The sequence below is a fragment of the Sorex araneus genome, chromosome 5, assembly GCF_027595985.1.
Source record: "Sorex araneus isolate mSorAra2 chromosome 5, mSorAra2.pri, whole genome shotgun sequence".
NCBI lineage: Eukaryota > Metazoa > Chordata > Mammalia > Eulipotyphla > Soricidae > Sorex > Sorex araneus.
Window position 1 is genome coordinate 112,694,968 of NC_073306.1, and position 24,148 is coordinate 112,719,115.

At 44.4% G+C, this 24,148-nt stretch overlaps 1 protein-coding gene across 2 annotated transcripts in view; it reads left to right on the plus strand.

The window, feature by feature from the left end:
* Window positions 1–24,148, plus strand: part of BTBD9 (BTB domain containing 9) — a 477,618-nt gene that overhangs the window by 355,278 nt on the left and 98,192 nt on the right. For both annotated transcript variants that reach the window (XM_055138623.1, XM_055138624.1), the window contains exon 8: window positions 6,674–6,863. In XM_055138623.1, the coding sequence (XP_054994598.1) occupies window positions 6,674–6,863 (190 nt within the window). The remainder of the gene's footprint in view (window positions 1–6,673; window positions 6,864–24,148) is intronic.

The window sequence follows — 24,148 nt, forward strand, 5'->3', positions numbered from 1 at the left end:
TCCCTGCAGGAAGGCGTAAGAGGACGAGTTAAGTTACGTAGATTGCCTGATACCCTGCCCTCCCCCCACTCTGACCCTGTTGTACTACTCACTTCCTTCTTCTTAGAGAATACACTATTGTACTGAAAAGTACAGCGTATATCCACTGATAAATGATCTTTTCGAATCTTGGGGGTCTTGGAGGGAGAGGGGCGCAGCCTGTGGCTTGCAGGAGGCAGTACAGTTCCAGGGATTGAAGCCAGGCTTTCTGCATGCAAAACATGCTTTCCAGCTTGTTAAATTGTCGCCCTGGCCCTACAGTCTATTTTAAAATTACACAGGTAAGCTATAAATAGTGTAAACTACAAGTAAGGACTAAGTAGCAGGGGCTAATTTGGTTTAATTTGATGTGGTTTAAATATTTAAATGTCTGAAGAAACCCCGTGTTGGTAAATTGCACAGAAAATATCTCTGCAGACTTCAAAGATCCCCGTCTCTTGTCATTCTTTTCTCAATGTTTAAAGAATCTCCATCATTTTCAGAGAGCTTTTTTTAGAAGCCCTTGACGTTTCTGAATGAACAGGTTGATACGGACTTGAAATACAGACTCCGAAACCCAAGCAGAATTGGTATTTTAAAATGCAGCTGTTCCTGAGTAAGGAGAGAAGCATATGGCTGAGGTGTACAGAACAGTAAACCCAAAGGAAGCAAAACGTGGCGGAGGGCAACTGTGTATTTTGAAAAGGGATGTATCATTTCCTGGATCGTTTTTATTTTGTGAATTCTGAAACTAAAGCCACATGGGGGGAGTAGGGGGTGTAGTTTCTTTGATACACCGTGCACAGTTTAGAGAACACTAAGCAAGCGCCTGTGCCCCTGGCCACCGTGAGGGCAGCGTGCCAGGCTGGCGAGAGCACAGGGATTCAGCTGCTGGCCTTCACACTGCTGTTACTGGTTCGTTGCCCAGTTTCCCATATTGTCCTCTGAGCCCTGCCAGGAGCAAGCCCTTTGCACAGAGCCAGGAGTAAGCTCTGAGCTTCCAGGTGTGTAGGATAGCATTGGTTGGTCCTTTCTCCCGTGTCGCAGGGAGCTTAGGTTTTTTGGGTGACTCCCATCACAGTGCTCCCAAGGCAGTCCCATTCCTCTGCATTTATCTTTAACCTCTCCTCTGTGCTCTCTTCCCCCTATCTGTTAGTCACTTATATCCCCAAATTTGAATTTGTATTTGTAAGTGAAATACTGCTTTTCTCTTTCCCTCATGTCCTTTTGCATAGTTTACTTTAGATCAGTGTCCTTTCTGTATAGACACTGGAAGACTAAGCTTTGCTTTTGTAATTTGGGAGTTAATTGACTCAGAATAACATTTACTCCTGGGCATCTGTCATATTTACTCAACTTAAGCCTCAGTTGCCCTTAGTTCTAATACCCCAAAAGCAGGGTCTCAACAAAGGGACTGGGTGGACCCAGGGCAAGCTATAAGCTACCCTGGCCTTGAAATTGGACAGTCGAAGTGCCATAAAACTTAAACTAAGAGCATGGTTGTGGACGAATTCTGTCATGACACAAAGAAAAGTGACTGGACAAGGACCCTGCTAGGGTCAGGAAGGACTAATCTGGCCTGAGAACTGTAGTCTGGGATCTATAGGGAGATGTCCCCAGGAGCTTAATATATCTTTTACTGTGTCCATACAAAATGTGTAGAAAGATTATCAAGAAGTAAATCTAGATGATTGTTTATGGACTAAGGAATTTCTATTCTTGAGCAGATCTCCTAGCAGGAGGAGATCTTGTATTATAAGATCTTCCCAGGCAGGAAGGGACGGGCTTTACATACTTTGATTGTGCCATCTGACCTAGGTGTAATTGACCCTCAGTCCCTGGAGGTGGGGCTCTAGACTAAGGCTGTGAAACTGGGTGGGGGAGAATAGCATGCAGGACAGGACGGGAATGGCGGGCAGTGTGAGACTGTTATGGGGCCTCCGTGAGCCTGGACCAGGGGTGCGGGGAGGATGGAATAAACGGCGGGACCGAGATTGGAATAAATGGCAGAAATGGCTCTGTCTTCCTTTAAGGTATGTCTGTACTGTTTTCCTTGACACTGTGCCAATTTGCCTGTCACCACAGTGTTATGCCATGGTTTCTTTTTCTCTACATCTTCACCAATGTATATTGTTTCCAATATTTTTGATAGAGTCTATTTTCATTGACATGAGAGCACTCCTCATTGGGGTTCTGTTTTGCATTTTTCTGCTAAGAAATATACCTTTGGGCCATTCAGGTCTTTGGTCCCTTTTTAAAAAAGTGGTTTGCAAGGATCAGAGAGCTAGTATAGCGGGTAGGGTGTTTGCTTGCAAAGGCCATTCTGGGGTTTGATTCCTGGCATCCGATAGTTTCCCCCGAAGCCCACCAGGACTGACTCCTGAGTGGAAAGTCAGGAATGACCCCCAAAGACCACTGGATGAGACCCAAACCAAAAAGTATATATATTTTTAATTGGGTTGCTTGATTTTTTTGTGTTGAATTATGTATTTTAAATGTCAACCCCTTATTAGGGGCTGGAGCGATAGCACAGCAAGTAGGGCGTTTGCCTTGCACACAGCCGACCCGGGTTCGATTCCTCTGCCCCTCTTGGAGAGCCCGGCAAGCTACCAAGAGTTTCTCGCCTGCACGGCAGAGCCTGGCAAGCTCCCCGTGGCGTATTTGATATGCCAAAAACAGTAACAACAAGTCTCACAATGGAGCCCACTTGAGCAAATCAATGGGCTAACACTGGTGGGATGACAGTGACAATGACAGTGACCATTTATTAGACATAATCTTCTCCCAATTGCTAGCTTGCTTCTGTCTTTGTGCTAAATTTTCGCTGTGTAAACCCTTTTTATTTTAATTTAATTTAATTTTGATTTGGGGGCCACACCCAGCTGTTCTCAGGACTTACTCCTGACTCTGTGCTCTGAGTTCACTCCTGGTGGGGATCAGGGAACTGTATGGGGGCAGCAGATCACATTCAGGTCAGCAGCATGGAAGGCAAGGCTCTGCCTACTGCGCTGTTTCTCCAGCCCCAAAGATTTTTTTAGTTTTTATTTTAATGTAGGAGTACTGCTGTTTATTCAGCCATTGATTAAGCTGATTGAACTGAACATGAACTCCACATTAATTTTTTTAAATTTTTTAGTTGACTATCCATGAGATAGACCATTACAAAGCTGCTCATAATTGGGTTTCAGTCATACAATGATCCAGCACCCATCCCTCTGCCAGTGTATGTTCCCACCACCAGTGACCCCTTTTTCCCTACCTGTATAAGTTCCTCAAGCAGAGCTGTGTAGTCCTTCGCTCAGGGATTACACATGAAAGGATGTTCACAGACTCTCTGGGCGGCTCTCTCTCGCCACCCTCGTTCAGTGCTTTCAAGACACTTTGCCACCCAAGACGGCTGTTGCCTCCGTGACTCCTCTCCAGTCTCCCCAGCCACTCTTACTCTCAGCTCTCAGCCTTCTCTCTAACTCGCAACCTTCTCCTCTCTGTCTCTTCTCTACGGCTCTGTCTCTCCCTCAGTCTTCCTCAGACTCTCTGTCTCACTCAATCTACTCCTGTCTCTCTCTGTGTCTATCTCCCCAATCTCCATCCTCTTCTGTCTCTGATCTCTCCTTCAATCTTCTCCTCTCTCCCCCAGCGACTCTTTTTCTTCTCTCTCACCACAGACCCCCCCCCCCCGCCCTAACCACGCCTCCCCACAGGAAGTGCAATCAAAATGTTTTTTCAGGGGCTGGAGTGATAGCACAGCGGGTAGGGCATTTGCCTTGCATGCGGCCGACCCGGGTTCAAATCCCAGCATCCCATATGGTCCCCTGAGCACCGCCAGGGGTGATTCCTGAGTGCATGAGCCAGGAGTGACCCCCGTGCATTGCTGGGTGTGACCCAAAAAGCAAAAAAAAAAAGATAAAAGATTTAAAAAAAAAGACATTACATTTAAAAAAAAAATGTTTTTCCAGTTTTCCTAACCACCTGCAGCCCACGAGGGCAAAACAGCCCTTAAGGTGTGTTTCTCCTCTCCTTAGACCTGCAACTTGATTAAAATCTTTAACTTTCCTTCCTAACATTTACCATTCTGTATGGACATGGTAATAGACACTTTTAGGCTTGTAAGGTGACTCTCCTGGGGACATTTCACTACAGACTCAGACCGGATCAGTCATTCCAAATCTGACAGAATTTGTCCGTGACCCTGCTCTTAACTTATGGCTAAGCATTAAGGCACTTTGGCCAGGCCCATTTTGATGCCGGGGTAGCTCATAGCTCACCACTTGCCCTAGGTCCATCCAGTTCCTCGTTGGGGCCCTGCTTTGGGGGATCTAGGAAGTAAGGGCAACTGAGGCTTAATTCGAGAGAATAGATGTCCAGGAGATAATATTATCTGGAGTCAATCAACTCTCAAGCCACAGGCTTGTCTTTGTTAAAATTTCCAACAGATTATATCTTGGTGAGGTCTGTCCTGAGACGGTGGAGTCAGACCGGGGATATGGTGGCGATATTGGATTGTGGAAGCAGGTGGCTGCCAGGGGCTCTGCTTGGGCGGGCACCAGACTAGCCCACTCCCTTCCGATTTTATCTCGTTCTGTTCAGCAATGCATGGGTCTGAGATTAACCTGTGACTTTTGATCTCTTTTGAGATTTATGGGTTTCTAAAATTAGGCCAATAAATGAGCTTGTATAGCTGAGCTGGAGGTGGTTTGTGGTATGGTTCCCACATTTGGCTGTTTAATTTATTGCTAAACTTGGCCTCAAGTTATTGGGTCCGGCCAAAGGCATAGCAGCAATTTGGGGGTATCGGGAGTCCTGAAGGCACCATCAGGCTGCTGATGCACTTGCCCTGCAGGTATAGGTTGACCTGTTGGTGGCACCATACCTCCACCTCCCAGAGATTTTTAGTTTGACATAGTATCTCTCTCTTCTTGCCTTCATTTCCCTTGCCATGGAGTTGAGTCTCTGTGACTCGGGATCCAGGTCTAGAGTGTGTCACCTATGTTTCCTTCTTTGTATTTTGTGGTTTGAATCTGTATCCAAATCTTTATCCTATTTCAAATTTCATGTATGGTGTTGAATAATAATATAGTTTTGGGTTTTCTTGCATGTAACTTCTGTTTTCCCAGTATGGTTAGTTCTTTTGTGTTGGTCTTAGCTGTTCATATGTGTATGGGTTTATTTCTGGGCTCGGCTCTATTTTATTCCACAGGTCTGTGTGCCTGTTTGGGCTCTAAATATCATAATGTCTTAAATATTACTGCTTTACAACATATTTTAAAGTCAGGAGGCACAATGCCGCCACTTTTCTTATTTTCTCTCAAAATTGCTTCAACTAGTCATGATCTTTTTTTTTTCTTTTTGGGTCACACCTGGCAATGCACAGGGGTTACTCCTGGCTTTGTACTCAGGAATTATCTGTGGCGGTGCTTAGGGGACCATATGGGATGCTGGGAATCGAACCCAGGTCAGCCATGAGCAAGACAAACGCCCTACCCGCTGTGCTATCACTCCAGCCAGCCCCTAGTCATGATCTTTTTGAATCTGCACAAATTTTAATATTGTTTGTATTGGATATGCCAAAAACAGTAACAATAAGTCTCAATGAGAGATGTTACTGGTGCCCGCTCGAACAAATCGATGAGCAACGGGATGACAGTGACAATGATTTCCTTGAATACTGTCACTACTATCTTAGTATGTGATTATGTTGGGCTCGTAGATTAGGTCATTCTCTGTCATTTGGAGAATGAGTTTGCCTTTGACTTGCTTTTCAAGCCCATGTTCTCCCTTGCTTGCCTCTGTTTCCTTTGCTTGCTTATTTCAGTGCTGGAGAAGCCTGCATTCTCTCAGAATGTGTACTTCTCTCTTTCTTTCCCTCACATCTTTCTAAATAAGTTTCAATAAAAACTACCTTCTTTCACCAAAAAAAATAGTAATAAATTACTTTTGCCTTCTATAATCTTTGCATAGAGAAAGTCATACTCTCTTCCTGTGCCTTGCTTGTTTACTCAACATTGTTTTGTTTTAAATTTATTTATTTTTTAATTAGTGAGTCATATGAGGGTACAGTTACAGATTCACACATTTTCGTGCTTGTTTTTCCCTCATGCAATGTTCGAGAGCCCATCCCTCCACCAGTGTCCATTCTCCACCACCAATGAACCCAGTATCCCTCCCACCCCACCCCGCCTCTGTGGCAGGGCATTTTGATTTCTATTTTTTGTGGTTCATTAATCTCAATGTCATATAACTTCCCATTGAAATATTTCACAATCAATTCTGTATTTTATGAGTTATCATGTTTCTTCACAATAAAATACTTTAGAGTTAATTACTGCATATTGTTTGGCTTGTTCTAACCTTAAGATTCCATGGTCTCACTTGAAGGGGCTCAGAGACTAAGCTCTGTAATGTTCTGGAACTTTGCAGTGCCAGAGATCAAAGCCAGTTCTCCTGCGTGCAACCCTGACCTATAGCCCTTTGAGCTGTCCCCAGCCCCTCAACTTTAAAAAAAAAAAAAAAAGCTCTTTGGCAGGGAAACTATGTTTATACCCTGAGTTTTCCTTGTAATGTTTATTTGTGATAACACTCTAATTTTGTCATTACACACTATGTGAATATCTTTGTTTTCCTTACCTTGATGCTAAATTTTGTGTTGGATTCACAGTTCCCATGGAAAATGTTGCAACAATTTCGGATTGTGCCAGCGTGATTGAAGGAGTAAGTCGGAGCCGAAATGCCTTGCTGAATGGGGACACCAAGAATTATGACTGGGATTCTGGCTATACATGTCATCAGCTAGGAAGTGGTGCGATTGTGGTTCAGCTGGCACAGCCCTACATGATCGGGTCAATACGGTAAGAAAGTTCCTTTTCATTCATTCCTTTGAAGATGGAAGATAAACGTGCAGAGGGTGGGTTGGTACCTGTATGAACTCAACTTCAGTTAAGACATTCTTCTGAAAAAAGGGGGAAAGGTGAAGACAGAACAAGGCAGGTTACTTTTTTCGGTACCAGAAATGGTGCTGAGATGCACCACAGGTAGACTTTTGTAGGGAGTGATAGAATCCTTTGACTTGTATGCCTTACCCTTTGCTCGTGTCTGTCTGTGTGTGAGGTAATATAGAATCAAATACCAGTTTCAGTTTTAATAAGACACTTCACAAATAAGCCAAATAGAGCTACATATGAGACTTGGTTCTAAAAATTCTTAGTGATCTTTGTGTTTGGGTTTGTTCTTCTTGTTTTTATTTTCTTTTATGATGGGAAGTTTAACCCAGGATTGCTTGATTTGTTAGAAATTTAAAATGTAAATCTGGTAACATCCCCCAGAGAATACACATTTACTTCAAGAGACCTTTTTGCATATGAATAGGCTTTCTTTATCTTATGATACAGGTTTTTAACTTTCTTTTTTGTCGTGCTGATGGTCAGTTCAGTCTGCATGGGCACGTGCTGACCCTGAGCAGTGCCTTGACTCTGCCTTTTCTCTTTCCTCTTTTCCTTTTTAAGAGAATGATGTTATTGTGAAAAAATACATATTACAAGATATTTTACATTCTGTTTATCTACAGATTAGCCAGCCGGAAGTACAATGTTAGCTGGACATTGCTGCCTTCCCTTGTATCATGTTTTACCACGTTTGCTTTGTTGTCTCCTGTGCTCTTTTGAAGTCAGTATGTAAAAAGGGAATAGTATTTTTTTAAATGAAGTGAGATTTTAACAAAGGTTTATTGATATTTATGTTAATAACAATAGAACTTAATATTGCTTGCCAGCGTCCCTGGGGCACCCTGGCAAGTAATATTGGATTTCTTGAAGAATTCAGACTCTGGACATTTTTTTTTTATTTACATTTTCAGCTCCTTTTCCTAAGGAGGCCCAGACAGACAGTCCCGTAAAGAGCCATGGGCGTTTACTGCTTGTGGTCCCAGCACTGTGTGTTCAGGGAATGGGAAAAGACAAGCTCCGGGCAATCTGGACAAACCATGTACAGATAAATTTCTGTCAAGTAGCGAACATTATTCCACCCCTCTTTCTTCTCAGCTGCATTAGCTAAAGTAATCATAAGCCATTAATAAACCATTCTAGAATTTTGGTCACAGACAATGCTAACCTTACCTAAATATTTCCCATTACAGTCTATACCTCCCCACTTTACAAATCTAGAAAATAGTCATCCTTCCCATATCTTCTGATACTCCTCAGAGTCTCCACAATTTCTTGAAGATTACCAATCGTGTCTCTGAGATTACATCTGCAATTTCTTTCAGCAGGCTTGGGGTGTAACTCATCTGAGCCAGGAGACTTGAAATCATTTAAATTGACTAGACACTCTCTTTCACTTCACCTATTTGGGCCTTCAATTTTCTCTTTATTATGCTTGTTCTGCCATTTCTAATTTGAAGATCAGTCTTCCTGCCAATGAGGATGGAAGCAAAGTGGCAGCTTAGTTCTGCCATTCTCTTTTAAAGTTCTCTGCGTTCTGTGTGGTAACGGGAGACCCTACACCCCGCCCCAGGATAACAGTGTCCCCAGGCATCTCCAGCCAGTGTGTCAGAAATAGAATTCTGTTACCTTCCCTTCCCCCTGCTCAAGCTGCTTCATGGTTTACCCATTTCATTAAGGGGTGCTACCCATCCACCCACTGATGTGGAGGGAGAGTCTTTCTAAGTTTCTTTACTTCTTCCTGCTACTCAGCTGTACAGTTCTGTCAGCCCAGCTTCTGCACCCCTCACTCCCCACCCCCACTGCTATTGCCGTGGCTGTTCCTCTGTGGTCACTCTTCTCTGCCTTGCCTTTCACCTTCCTTGGCCACCTACAGGCACCTCCTGCCCTGTTTGCCTGGTCCTGCTGCAGTCACATCCCTCCCCAAGAGTGTTCATACCCCCAAGGGGAAAGTCGAGCTGGCGCCGTCTCAGAAGGCCCTGAAGACTCATCTCTAAACTGCATCTTCTGCCTCTCTTCCCACCCCGCACATCTTCCTTTTCGCCCTCTCCAGCTGCTTGTATTTCGCCTGTCATCTCTTGCCCTCACGTCTTCGGCTCTCTGAACTTCTCGTTGCCTGTGTCTCACTCCCATCTCTCCAGCCTGCTTGGTCCGCTTTCCATTCCCCCTTCCGGGAGACTCCAGCCCTTCAGGGTGTGCCACTCCCCTTGCACCAGGTACGGCTGATTTAGACGTTTCTGTTCAGTGAGCCCGCACATTCTGTATGAAATTCCTGTTGGAGGATTTGTAATATTATATTTTAATTGCTTGCTTGCTGTGTCCTCCTGCCTCACCTGATCATAAAGCCTGTGGCTCCCGAGGGAAAGCGTCTCTTAACAGACTGAATGTGCGGATAAGGGAGTCTGTCAAGGTAGAAGGGGAAATTATAGGCAGTACAGTAGGAGATCCAGGATTTTAGATCCAGCGGGGACCTCATAAGGTCGTTGCCAAGGTAACAACTTAGAGAGAGACAAACAGGCTTTTTGAGTGGCAAGACCACCCTGGTTTCTAACTCTGTCCGAAGAATCAGTGGTGTGTCTGACTACAGAAAAAGTTGTCATTGAGGCTTAAGACAAAGAGATCATTGCCCATTTGATTTTTGTTCATTTGGAATGCAAATTGTCTCCCCCAAATAACTTATTTTCTTCTTTGAGGGATGGTGAGCATGAATACAGCCAAAGGCATTATTGTATATCTCAACACAGTTGCTTTTGCAGTGAGAAAATCCATGCGGTTGAAGCAGCATATAACTGACTAAGCTCTCTAAGAGACACGTCTCTTTGAAACTAACATTATGTTGTCAGGAACTGCATTTGCCTCTTCTGTGACATTATTAAGGAGAGAGGGAGAGGGATTTCTTAACCACCAATGTCTGTGGACGCTGCTGGATATCTTGGCAAGCGTGGCTAACAGCAGCTGATGTGCCCAGATAGACGTTTATTGATGGGAAACTAGATCAGTGGCACCTCTTCATGGGGATGGGTAATTGCCCAATGACGGGATGATTAGTCAGTGACATTTGACCCACAGCTTCTGTTGCTTGTGATGACTGACTTGCTTTCCTAGTCACTGTATCCTAAGAAGCCCAATAATTCTAAATCAGCGCCTCAGGGAGGGCATCTTGGAACTGAGGCAGGGCTGTCTTGGAGCCGTGCCCCTGGTGGGCCCCAACACACAGTATACTGGCTTTGAAAGTTCAGGTTTCTTTCAGATGGTGATGCGAAGGCAGGGTCTCGAATAAGAATCACCTTTTGCTGCATCATGGCTCCTAAGAGAGACAATATCATTGTTTGTGAATAGAGGTTCCTTCTGTTTTGTCATCCACAGAAATCGCTTCTTCCATTCCTGAGAGTTTGCCCTCTGGGTGGGTGGGCCAGCAGAGCACTCTTCCTCGGCCGGCGTTGGCACCTCCCCAGCACTGGCAGCCCCTTCTGCTAGTATCTTGCACCAGCCAGTCCCCTAGTGGTGACCTGGAGGGACTGACCTTGAAGCATAATTTTTTGCTTATTACTCTCCCCACACACATATTTTCTTTCATTTATTTATTGAACAAATGAATCTTTCCCATGTGCCAAGCGGGTATTGTTCTAAGCGCTGGGAGTACAGATACTTGTGTGAAGATACTAGTGGATGCTGTCATGGAACTGACATTGTGTGTCTGTCATGCATCGGGGACAAGGGCCACAGCATTATTTGTGACCAGCCAGATACTCAGAGGTGCCATCGGGCCTTCAAGAGTGAGGACTAGCGGTTTGGGACTTCCCAGGTTTAGACTGATTGTCAGAGCAGACCTTGTGCAGGCCTGAATTATGAGGAAGGCAAAGGATTTGGGGATGTGGGGAATGCGCCTCCCAGGCCCCGGTGGGAGTGTGACGAGGTGTTGCTGGAACAGCAACAGAAGGTGAGGCTGAGGCGCAAGCTAGAGAAGGGACTTGGAGAAGTGACAGCGGGATGTTTTGTTGCTGCCGCTGTATCCAGCCAGTCCCCACAACCATCCCATCTACTGCCACCACCCCCAAGCCTGCATTTCATCGGCAGCCTGGAGTGGGGTGTCTGTTGAGGACTCCAGGGCAGAGGCTGAAGGCCACCACACCCATACACTGTTTCTGATCTGCCTCTAGCCGGCCAGCTCCTGGAAAAGATCCAGCAGGAGGCGTCTGAGTCTTTTCCGTGTAGAAAGGAAAGTTCTCCCTCTCTGTCGGCTCCTTCCCTTCCCAGGGGCCAATCATGGTATGAAGGGGAACCGGAGGAGTTTATCTTTGTTGCTAGGCTCACAGGCACAGCAAAAGTTATTCTTTTCATTTGAGAGAAAAGAAAGAAGTTACATGGAATGTGCCTTAAAGATGGGTAATTCAGTAGTAATTATATTGTTTTCATGCCATTTTTAAAACATTAAGATTTAAATAACAGGAAATTTTCAGAAGCCTGATCCCATAAAAAGACTGGGGTAGAGTCGTAATAACTAACCAGATCTACCTAATGTCTTAGTTTATAGTCCCTCTGTCACCTTGGCTTTAGACTTATTATCTTTCTACTTGTTAATCATGATTTCTTCTAAGTGTTTCATGGTAGTATGAGAAATTACATATGCTGTGCATTGAGTATACCCATCACCCAGTCTTTTTCGGGTAATAAATGGCAGCACTTTGTTGAAATTCTAATTATAAGCTAGTCAATTAAATTAACAATTTTTACATTAGCTTGAAAATGATGGCTTTGTAATTGATATGTGCTGTACTATTAAGTAAAATACCAATAATGCTTTAACTAACAAACCTAATTGTCAGTAAGCAGACTGTCCAGAGATGGAACAGTGCAAATCAATGCCACTAAACAAATGCATATTTCTGGATGTTATGAGGATTAAGGAATTAATGACACAAAAATATTTTGAGCTTCCCAGTTGGAAAGTGTATGTTATAAAGTGGGCCTAGCCCAAAATATGTTCTGGGTGGGTATTGATCATCCTTTAATCTGTATGGGTGAGGCTTCTTTTATTTTGCAATATGGAGAATTCATCCTGTCACTGATAAAAGTCTGGAACAGAATGTCTGAACCACAAATCAGTTTATAACTTTTGTCATTAAACATAGATGAAACAAGAGCAAGTTGGCTTTTTCTTAACTAGATACAGCACCATGGCTGTTATTCATCTGGGAATGTTATTCTTTCTCTGTGAACAGCCAGACCCTTGCAGTGTTGTGCGCAGCCACCAACTCTAGATTATTCCCCGGTTTGGAGATTCCTGACCCTCTGTCTTCTTCCTTCTTCCCATGGTCCATGTCCTGCCTGTGTACCGCCGTTGAGTGCCCTTTCAAGTGATAGGCATGGGACAAAGAGAGGAGACCATTCCATTCTGTTTTTCAGTAGCTCCTGTGAAGGCTTAGTGATTAAGGATAGGAAGAAGACTTAAAGCTAATGTCTGAGGTGATGTTTGTAATTCTTTGAGAATATTTTACACCTGGGCTGCCTCGATCTCCCATAGGACGTAAGACCATCTTGAATTGAAAATAGTGGCTCCATAATGTTAAGATGGCTTTCCATCTCTGCGTAGTTCATAAGTATCTGGGACAGGACTCTGGACATGTATGTCAACAAACATCACCAAAGCTGACAACGTGGCATAATAGTGCAGCTAAAGCCAATCTAGTATCAACGAAATCGGGTCTTGCATTGCTCGGTGTGTCTGATCCAAGCGAGCTAATGTGAGGAAACTGCTAAAGATTTGCATCTCTGGCGGACGACCGAGTTAAGCTCTGAACGTCACCTAGGTCTAGGGGCTGCCTCACCTGGTCCAGCCCCTTCGTGTCATTCCAGCCCTGCACAGACATGCACTACATCTCTTTCCGTAGGACAACCTTCTCTCAGCCAGTTAGAAAGCTCCTTTTTATAGTCTAAAGAATACAACCTCTCTAGATGACTTCATTGGCTTAAATTAAGATTGCCTGTAATTCAAGACAAAATTAAAATGGTGTTTTACAGAATTTGCTTCATATCAGTCATGCTGAGAATCATCTGTCGCAGCCCTGAACCAAAAACATTTCCTTGTCTCGCTGATCCATGATTTATTTACCAAGTGTTGTTTCTCTCTCAGCCTGTATGCATCGCACTAAAGTCTTATCACACTCAGACCTTAGAACTCTGTTCCCAGAAAAATTACTGAATAAGAAATTATCTCTGTGGTTTCTACTAGTCACTGGAGTCTGAACTCAGTGAACACTTAGGGAAAGGAAATTCTAGCGTCTGGAAACATCTTGGAGTGTAGGGGCCTGGCAAACCAGCATCCGCAGCTCTACCCTAGAGGTATTAGGAGACTAGAAAGTATTGCTATGGCAACAGAGTTGCCTGTTTAAAATACAGGAGGGGTATTAGAATTCAGATGTTCTTTGGAAAAGCAGGAAAGGTTAAATGCCAACAAAGAAAAAGAGAAGTTTGTGTATTTGATTTAACTCACATGTCAACCATTTATCTCTTCTGAGTGATTAGAGAACTTGACAACTAGTCATCATAAAATGTAGCTGGCGGCAGGAAAGGAAAGTCCTTACTATTTTCAGAGATTATCCCGTCAAGAGGACATTTTTATAGAGAATGTCGGCCCATTTGATTCAGCATTTCAGGCACAAATATGCATTTAGTAATTACACAGAATTGCTGTTTAAGTTTCTTTATAACAAATAGTCACTTTTTTAAAATGCCTTAAAAAATCATTTGAAGACCCAGTATTGCCCGCCTTGGCAGATCAGAGGGGCAGGAGGATCGTCTGCTCCTGCCGGGTTCCACTCGGGCAGATGCTCTGTGTGACGCTACCCCAGGGAAGGCCGGAGAGAGCCGAGCAGGGACAGCTAACAGAATCATAGGCCTCTCCACAAATTGGCAAAAGTCCCTGCAAATTTAATGTATCTAGTTGATTGAGTCGGTGTTTGGAGTACCTAAGTGAATAAATCTATTCTGAAAACTGAATGGTTACAGTCATTTAGAGCTAATCTTTCACTCAAAGCAACACTTTTGGTGTATGTTATTAGTATTTGATATCTGTTGGTCGGTCTGTCAGTGTATGTGTCTCTCTGTGTCTCTGACTCTGTCTCTGTCTCTCAGCTTAAGTCCTTGTTCAAGTTTAAAGACAAAAGTTTTTGTCATTTTTTTTTTCATAGATTTTTCTTTTTTCTCTCATTAGGAATAAGCAGAAGTGCGGTTAAAAAGAATTTAAAAAGCCGCCTCCTTTCTCTCCCTTCTTGCCTCGCCAAGTGTCCATTCTGTGCCCTTCTCTGAGGGAAAGTGATTGTGAGGACACACTGGCAATATTCCTCAAGGACTTCTTTCAGCAAATTTCCTGGACACTCAGGGACTTAGATCCAGCTAAGGAATCATTTTGTTCTTTTCTGCTTTGTTGCCTCTTTCATCACTGTATCAGATTCAGTATAAGTGATATCGGTTACATAGATTAATGCAGAGTGCTTTGCTTCTCCCCCACCCTCTGGGGAGGGTCTGTTCCTCCCTTTGCCTTGTGATATCCGAAACCACACCCCTTCGTGGTTCTGACATGACCAGCCTTGCACATTATCCTTTTACCGTAATGGGACACCAGTGAAGACTGCTTAGATTTAACAATCTGAGGTTTGGAAATGGCTTTAACCTGTGCTTTAACTTTGGATCTTAGAGTACCCCAAGAAATTTGTGGCTTTTACTGTCTCCATATAAGAGCAGAAGAAACCAACATATAATTTGGCTTACTTCTCTCTCCATCATGGAATTGTAGTGCCAGTGGTGCTAAAAACACTAGTTCAAAAGACTCCACGACATGACAGAGCCTCTCTCGGGACTGGGCAAAGGCGGGAGAGATGGCTTAAAGTGCCTGGGCACATGCTTTGCATTAGAAACCCAGGCTTGATCCCCAACACTAAATGGGCCCCCCAAACAGCTCCTGGGGATCCTTGGCTGTGGCAAAAAAAAAAAAACATATTGAGAGGAGAAATAGTATCTTTTGCTTCAGTCCATCTTCATTTCCAAGTTGTGAATTGTAGAACATTTCGTGGGGCCAGAGCGATAGCACAGCGGCTAGGGCTGTACTTGCACGAAGCCGACCCGGGTTTGATCCCTGGCATCCCATATGGTGCTCCAAGCACTGCCATGAGTAATTCCTGAGTGCATGAGCCAGGGGCAACCCCTGAGCATCTCTGATTGTGACCCAAAAAGAAAAGAAAAAAAAGAACATTTTGTTAAATAATGTGGTTAATGCTTGACAGTGTTTGTCTCTATTTTATGCACAGTATAGGAACTTGCGTTGGGTTTGCATTTGGTTGCAAATAACAAAGAACCTGATTAAGAACGACTTTAAAGATATTTATTTGAAAAAAACTTTTTGGCTTTGTTTTGGCCTCACAACAGAACATCCACAGGTGGGCTGAATGCTAGTTTGGGTTCAACAAATTCATTGAGCTCTTGAAATTCTTGGTCTTTTCCATATGAGTTTTAGCCTCAGACAAACAAGACAGCTGCTCTAGTTTCAGCTCCCGGTCTGCCTTTAGAACAAAGAAGGGCGAGGGGGGAAGGGAGGCGAGCTCTGCAAGCTGAGTGTGTCCCCTTTTATTAGGAAAAGCCAACACTTGAAGTCCTGCCAGATGACAGCCACTTAGCTGTCAGTGGAACATCCACTAGATGTGACACATGACCTCTACCAGGTCGGAGAAAGGGTGGCTCTTAGCAACGAGTTATCTCAACCAGTCTAGCCTATGCTCACACCCATACCTGCTTTGGAAATAACTTCATATTTTATGTATTTCATTGACTTTAAAAAAAAAAAACTTTTTGGTGGAATAGGTTGCATGCTCTTCAGTGCATTCATGTACACGTGTGGGTCAGGGCTAGAGAAGTAGCTTGGTGGCAGACAGCCTGGGTCCGGTCTCTAGCCCTGCTCAGAGCAAACTGGAGTCCCTGAGCATCTGGGGGGGTGTGTGCCCTTGCCAGAAAATATTTTAAGTAGAAAATGTGTATGATTTAGTTTCTTTTCTTGCTTCCTTTGAGGGGGGGTCACACATGATAGTGCCCAAGGCTGACTCGTGAGTGCACTCAGAGACCACTCCTGGCGGTGCTCGGCCACCATGCCTGTGCTGGGAATCATTCAGGGCAGCCATGGGCAAAGCAAGTATCTGACCCATATATATCTCCAGCCATCCTGCCTTGATTGTTCAAGACGCCCTCTAGACCCATGACTTCTAAGGATATTAAAACAGTAAATAGTTGTGCTTTATGTTATTCTGAATTTCAAAAGTATTCTGTAAATTAAAAACCTGTATCTACTTACTGGACAATTCTGATTGAAAATTGTAATTCTCATGACAATTCTATCATGAGAAGTTTTATTGACTATATGTGCGGTTTCTTATTCATAAAATTTATTTCTTAGAAAATTTTAGGGCTTAGTGGTTTTCTGCCAGTGGCTTAGTGGTTTTTTTAATATACAGAATATATATATATATTTCACTGCTCAGAGACTCTGTTTCTGTCATACCAGGATTTGTATTGGCTAGATCCTTCCCTGAATGGTCGTGGTCAGGAAAGAGGGTAAATTTGGAAACTAAAGAAGAGACAGCACAGATCTCTGGTTTGCTTTGGTCAGAGCTGTAAGGAGCCCGGGAATAGGAAACTCTCCTCGCCCCTTAGAGTCAGGGGGCAAACTGCTGCAGTAGCAGCCAAGTTAAAGGTTCCTTTGCCAATAATCTGCTAGGATTTTCCTGTTGGTGACTGTCCGAGCACCTGTGGCTGTGGTAGGGCTTGTCCCAAGTGCCTTCAGCGTGTATCATTTAATTGTCTCCTGATCCAGGACACAAACCCTTGTCAGTTGCTTCATTGGTGTGTGTGTCACCTTTCTATAGTCATTTCTTCCCAGAAGTTAAAATAATAAGATGTCATTTATAACCAAGTAGGGACTTTATTCTCAAGTTTGCAGTAGCCTTGTTAGAAACAGAGAATATCCAGTTCTCAAACTGGATATTGTTTGAGAATTGCCAGTGACCAAATAAGTAATATCTTGATGAGACTACCTCTGAATAGAGTAAAAAATAGTTTTGTCATTCATGAGTGTGTTTGCTTTAGTGGGGTTTCAGCTGCATATGTTAGGCTCAGAAGGAAAAAAGAGACCGTGGAGATAAGTAGAATTATTTAGGAGGAATATGTTATAACAGAAGCATCCAGTTAAAGTTGGTTTCATTAAAGATTCCAAATAAGTCTTTCTGTTAAAATGCCAAACTCTGGAAGGTTTTTATTGTTCTGTGGTCCTTTCTCTTGTAAGAAGCTTTTTAGAGTCGCTGTGGCCAGAGCTGAAGAGATGCCCACAGGACAGATTAAAACAAATCCCTTTCTCATGGTGACTGGAAAGGACTTAATACTATCTACCTAATTGGTGCCATTAGTCTATGCTGTGACCTTCCTTTGTGACCGACTGTTGTCATATTAACAAGCTTATCGTTTAACCTCTGACTTCTTCACCGTACTCTACTGCTTCCAGAAAGGTCAGTGCCTGTGCCTATCCTGTTAAGTTAACATCTTCAGGTTAAGAATGTAGCTCCGGGCACTTCATTAGTTAGGGCAGTCCTTCCCAGAGTGGGTGAGACCCCCAAGAGTTCAGGGGGCAGTAGCAACTTTGGGTGCCATGAGAGGATGCTTCTGCGAAGGGCCAGGCTGTAGGTATTTTTGACTTTTGCTCAGCTCTGTCAAGAAGGCATGGTTGTGTTGTGTATGGAACACAGACAGCAGTGGCCAGTTTGTCAAAGCCTACCAGACCTCTTCAGCTCCCTGTCCACGGATAACGTTGGTCCAGTTAGGTTGAAGTCAAGAGTTAGGAAATACCATTTGCCTGTCACGGTTTCAAAATATGTGGATAATAATACTTAAATCCTATGACTTAGAGATATGAATACTAACAAGAACATTTATTTAGGGGACAAGATATTCACCCGATGGTTTTCTGTGGTGTGTGTTCTGGTGGATGAGCCACAGGGCACACAACACAGTCCGGAAGGGGCTTCAGCCCAGCACTGGCTTCAATAGGACAGTCTGCTTTTATCTGTCGTGGCTTTTCAAAATTCTTCAGGATGTTAGCTGTAAAAGAATATATTTTACAGAAACAATTTACATTATTTTTTGCAATTAGTGTAATATCTTGTTAAAATGGGTAGTTTTAGGTACCAAAGAGAATTTTAGATTGGACTGTCATTGTTAGCAGATGCAAATATTACCCCTTGTTGGTTTTTTATTTTGATACTGGTTCTATTAAAATAATTTTCATGCATGAATGTATAATTTTAAAATTAAATTATCATTAATATTTTATTACATTGTGTTGGGGCTTTTGATTGTAGTTTTAAAAGGTTATTCTTATAACTGTTGTAAAGAAATACTCTCTTTAAAAAATACCAGAGAATTAATTAGGAACTACTACTTTGTAATTACAAGGAAAGAGACAATATTTTTTAAAGGATCCCATAACTCATTTATAAGAGAAGTTTATTCTGTGGGGCCGGAGAGCTAGGTCAGTGAACTGAGCTTCGAATGTGGGAGAGTCGGATTTCACTTCCAGTGTTGCGTGTCCCCCCAAGCACTTCGGCGACTGACCTCCATGCACAGAGCCAGGAGTGACCTCTGAGTCACCAGGTGTGACCCCCCCAACCAAAAAATACCTGAACAAATAAAAATAAAATCCATCTCTCTTCCACATCCCTTAAAACCCCTCCTCCCCAATTTACGATTTAATATCCTGCAGTTCTGAGCATGTAGGTTTCTGAGGCAGGGGCTGGGCGGAGTCTGCCGTTTGTCCAGAGCACAGGGACCTGTGTAGAGAAGAGGAGGAGAGGCGTCGGTGGCTGCTCGGGGTCCAGAGTGCTGAGGAAGCCACTTGGCCCAGAATATCGCTGAAGACACATTCTTGTCTTCTCTCCCCTGCCCATGCCCTCTCTTCTCTTGGGCTGTAGAAGCCCTTACCCCTCCGCCCCCAGCACCTGAACTGTGATTCCAGCTACAGCACTGCCAGCACCTTGGAATGAAACCTTGTTTGTCCTAGGGGGTTGCGACAGTTGCCTGTGTGACTGACTCACCACCTGCAGCAAGCACCCTTGTGCAGTTCAGCAAGAATCTCAGCATTGAAACTTGGAGATCAGTGCTTGAGAGGAACAGCCTGAGACCTCAGCACTGGGGCACCGTCCCTTCCCTGGCTGGTCCGGAAAGGCACGACCTGGTATTGAGGGAGTGTGTGTGTGCGTGTGCATGTGTGTGTGTGTGTGTGTGTGTGTGTGTGTGTGTATCTTCACTCCTGCTGCTTAACTCCATTGTACCAGAACTGTAGATCTTGTCGGCCAATATGAAAGAAAGTAAAAAGGAATTTCCCAGATAAGTTGTGGGGCAGAGGGGAGATAAATGTTTATTCTTCTTGATGAGGAAGGATAACAGCGAACAAGAGAAACTATTGAATTCACAGAGTGCAGCGCCCTAATGACGCCTCGTGCTGTGCCCAAGTCCAAGTGGCCAGGTCTGGCTGTGGCAGGCCTCCCGCTGATGTGAATGATTCATTCATCTCTGCCTCCTTCCCTCCAATTTCTCTCCTCTTCGCTGTCCTGGAGCCGTCGCCGGCCGAGGAGCCCAGCTTCTGTCCAGGCGTGCGCTCCGGTAGCTGGCCTGGAATACATTTGGAAGGATTAGTGTACATGCATGGGGACCAGCCCCGTGCCCAACACACTCTGGTGAATATTCATGCCGGCACCTGGGAGAGTTATTGCTAAAAGGCAGCTCGTGCAGAATACATTCTAAAGAGAGAGTGTTTTTCTCTAGTCTGACAATCCTTCAACCAAACAAATGTGGGAGGGAGGAGTAAGCTATTCTGAAATTCTGTTGAGTCTCTGTGAGACAGGAATTCTATCCTCACATCCCCCACAGCACTGGGGAGGAGCGTGGCGCTTCCCACTAGGGCCTACCCAGGCCTCCCGCTCTGAGGATAGTCCAGGCATTTCAGAGACAAATGACAGCTGGCCATTCTGCTGCCCACACCAGTTTGATCTAATTACAACTGTTTAGCAGTTAGAAAAGTTAGAGTTATTAATGTTCCACTGATAACATTTAAATTAAAACTTAATGATTGAGTTCAGCTTTGAAGACTGGACCAAGAACACTATACTGAGAGGCAGTGATCAAAAGAATTCCCTGAAGAACATAATTAGCCCCTTTCCCTCTAGTTGGTGCTAAAAGTTACCAAAAAATCTTACTCTTTTTCTTGCTTCTTGGTCATTCCTCAAAAAGTCAACATCATCACATATTAGCTTGGTTATCTTTTATAAAAACTTATAAACAGAAAAGGATTTTTACTTTTATTGGTGGAAAGGTATTACATTATTATTCTCATTCATATCCTCTTTATTTTAATGGTAAATCATGCACATGGAGAATTATGCTTTGTTAGACATTTCAGACTTTAAATAGCATAATATGTATACTCTTTTAATTGTATAGTTGTTGCAACTTATTATAGTTCTATTTTTCTGTTATAGAGGGTAGTTTTTTTTTTTTCCAAATGAAAGCCTTCCTGGAAAAATTTAATGAAGGAGTTTTATTAGAGAAGGGACTCTAGGAAGAAGATGCAGATCAGGCAAATATGAGAGAGATGGGGGTGTGGCGGGGTGTGACCTCGGCTGCATTTCATCTCCAGACTGCAGAATATATAACAAATTTAAGTACAGGAGAAGGAGAGGAGACAGAGGGGAAGGAAAGAGAGAGGATGAATATCACTGTCACTGCTTGGGAAACCTGTAGGAGGAAGTCAGTAGCTTTCTGCAGAGAGAACCTGGAGAACCGAGCAGTAGCCAGTGAAGAAAGACGGATCTGAATTGGATGAGCAAATGTTCTAAAGTCATTTTCAGCAAGAGCCCAGGATTTTGTAGCTTGTGCCCTGTGGGGAAAAGAAGAGGATTCAAAGCTGGAGCAGAGGGTGAAACCCAGATCTGATTTGGGTGAAAAGTTCAGACTGATAAGAATGTGAGAGAGAGATAGAAAAACAGCACTGGCTGTGTTAACAGAGGCCAGAGAAGAGATTTGGTGAGAACAATAAAGAGATTACAAGACTGAGTGGGCAGGGTTGTGCCTCATGAGTTCATCCCTGGCTGTGACATTCAGAGTAAGACTTCCCGCCTTGTTTTGCCCTTCCAGCCTCTGCCAGTTTGAGAGACTACAAAGATCTGCCTGTAGCTAAATTGTGAGTACTCCTGCAGACTCAGATTTCTATGAAAACTGGACCCAAGGGACCAGCAAGGAGTGGTGAAGCTTATTAAATTTCCATGTGAGCACATATTAGCATGTGGTCAGAGGAGAGGCGGGAGAATAATCTCAAGAGACGGAATAGCAGTCAGAGTTGATCCATCTCGTAAATTATCTTGAGTGAAACTCTCCAGAATGGGCTAAGTGGGAGGAGAAAGGCCTTTTTGGACTGACCTGGAATTTGGCAGCACTCGCGGATGCCGTCCTGGGATGAGGTGCCCGGGTTTTGTGCAAAGGGCTTTATCTATAATTCCTTTTCTTTCATTCTTTCCTGTCCTTTTCTCTATGTCTTCTTCAGTTCAGTTCAGTGGCGCTTGTGTTCACTGAGGCTTGAGGTCAGCGCCTGTAAGGAATGCCAAGACACATTAGCTGGGTGTGGCCCTCGCACTCCCACACAGGACAGACTCTTCCTCACCGGACTGGCCCCAGTGAGGCCCCCGTGAGGGGGGCCGTTGGCCAGTGTCTTTCCTGCTCTGTGTATTGAATGAAGGCCGGCATGGGGCCATACTGTACCAGGGAGTCACAGACATGGGCCCAGTTTCATGAATAAAATCCCCAACACCCATTTGAGAGCGAGTTCTGAGCTCGTCAGTGTCTGTTCCTTCTCCGGTGGTTTCCGGGAGCTGGGCACAGGAAGCAGGAGAGCTTACGCGCATGCATATTGCCTTCAGCCGGCTGACAGAGCAGCTGATTCTGGCCTTTCCGAATCACAGCTGTCCCGAATGGCCTTCCTGCAGATGAGACCCAGAGTGAGCTGGACTTGCTGCCTGGGGAGCTTGACCCCTGTGGTCAGGCAGGGCCCCTCCGCTTCAGCCTCTCGCAGATCCTGTTCCCGTCCCGCTGGTGAGCACAATCAGGCCCCGCTCACTGCTCGTGTCTCTGCGTCCGGATGAGGAAGCTGCCGAGGTCCAGGAAGGCCTTGCCCTGGAGAGAGAAACTGATGATGCCGAATTCAAACCCAGGCAAAGATCTGTAAAAGCTGCCTGCCTGCTTAGTGGGTAACTGCCGAAAAGGTCTGTAAGATAATGAGGCTTTACCTTTTAAACTATAACAAGATGTGGAAATGGCTTCCAGTATTTTTTCATGCCAACATCTTGTGTAAGGAAGGGGCTGTGTCACCTTGAAAAATAGACAAAAGCTGCAGGTTAGTTTTTGTTTTGTCTTATTTTTGAGAACTGTTAGGCGTGGACAAGATTTTCTCATCTATCCACATCGCAAGCATAAAATGAAAGAAATTTCATCACATTGAACTGTGCAGTGTGGAATCTAGATCATAAACCAAACTTATTTTTTAATAAAGAGTTTGCCAAGTGATTGAATAATTTATGAAAGATTGCTTGGGCAGTGTTTAGTCCATGTTAGGAAATTAACCAAGTAACTTAGAAAAATAGATTTGCATAGAAAGCAGGAAATGTGCTGATTATAAATTGTTTTCCCCCCAAATGTGATAATGTATGCAAAAACATTTTGAAACTGGTGAGGTCCGTGTGAATGTGAGGAGGGATCGCGATCATTCCCACTGATTGTTTCTTGAATATTGGCTGCTCCAACCATGCTATTTCCTAACATGATGTTACCATCCACATTACAGCCTTATACTTAAAATTTAAAAATTGATCTCTCCAAGGGTTGAAATGATGATCTCTCTCCCTCTCTCTCTCTGTCTCTGTCTCTCTCTGTCTTTCTCTCTCTCTGTCTCTTCTCTGTCTGTCTCTGTCTCTGTCTCTGTCTCTGTCTCTTCTCTGTCTGTCTCTGTCTCTGTCTCTCTGTCTCTTCTCTGTCTGTCTCTGTCTCTGTCTCTCTCTCTCTGTCTGTCTCTCTCTGTCTCTGTCTCTCTCTCTCTCTCTCTCTCTCTCTCTCCCTCTCACCCTACCCCCCTCCCTCCTTTGGGCCTCCTGGTTTACTCCTCCTCCTGGTGGAGAGGAACCCTGCCTTCCAGAGTGAGCACCCTCTTCCTCCCTGTTCATCTCCCACTGCTGGGCAGCAGCACATCATGCCTCCAGACTGTGGAAATGAGGAGACCAAATGAGGCAGGGGGGGTGGGCAGACCGGACATGGTTGAGGGTCCTGGAGAGGTGAAGGAACTTTGTACATCAAAGCCATTAGCATCAACACTGTTGAAAGCCTGTGGCCCAAGCTGTGATTATTTGGGCGTGAGGAGTCTGGGCCACGCCCACAGTGCTTACTCAGGACACTGCGCTGAAGGGTCACTCTTGGCAGGGCTGAGGGACTATAATCCAGGTCAGCCATGTGGAAGGCAAAGGTCCTACTCTCTGTACTATTGCTCCAGCCCTGTTTTTGTAAATGAGTTTGCTAGCGGTCAGCAAGGTAGGACAGGGGTTAAAATATTTTTCTTTGCATGGGCTCGCCCTGGTTTGATCACAGGCACCACTGTACCTTCAGTCCCCCCAAGCATTGCCAGGAGTAAGCCCTGAGCACCACCAGGTATGACCCAAAACACACACACACACACACACACACACACACACACACACACACGCACGCGCGCGCAGGAGCCAGTTGATAGGCAGCTTTTCTCGCACAGGACTAACACACAGTCAGTGTCTGGCACCCCATGTGGTCCCCTGAGCACGGCCTGGTCTGGACTCACCCCTAAGGCTAGAACCAGGAGTAAGCCCTGAGCACAACTGGGTGTGGGGCCTAGAAACAAAACAGCCCCAAAAATGAGTTTGCTAAGAAGTGTGGAGGAAGCGTGTGGAGACACTGAGGAAGGAAGGGCGTTGTGGCTGGAGTAGGGTGGGGCTGGGACTCCAAGCCCTGAAACTGTTAACAGACTAAATCGCGGTGCCTAAATAAAAATTTGGAAAAAAAAGAAACAAAACGTTATCAATATCATTTTT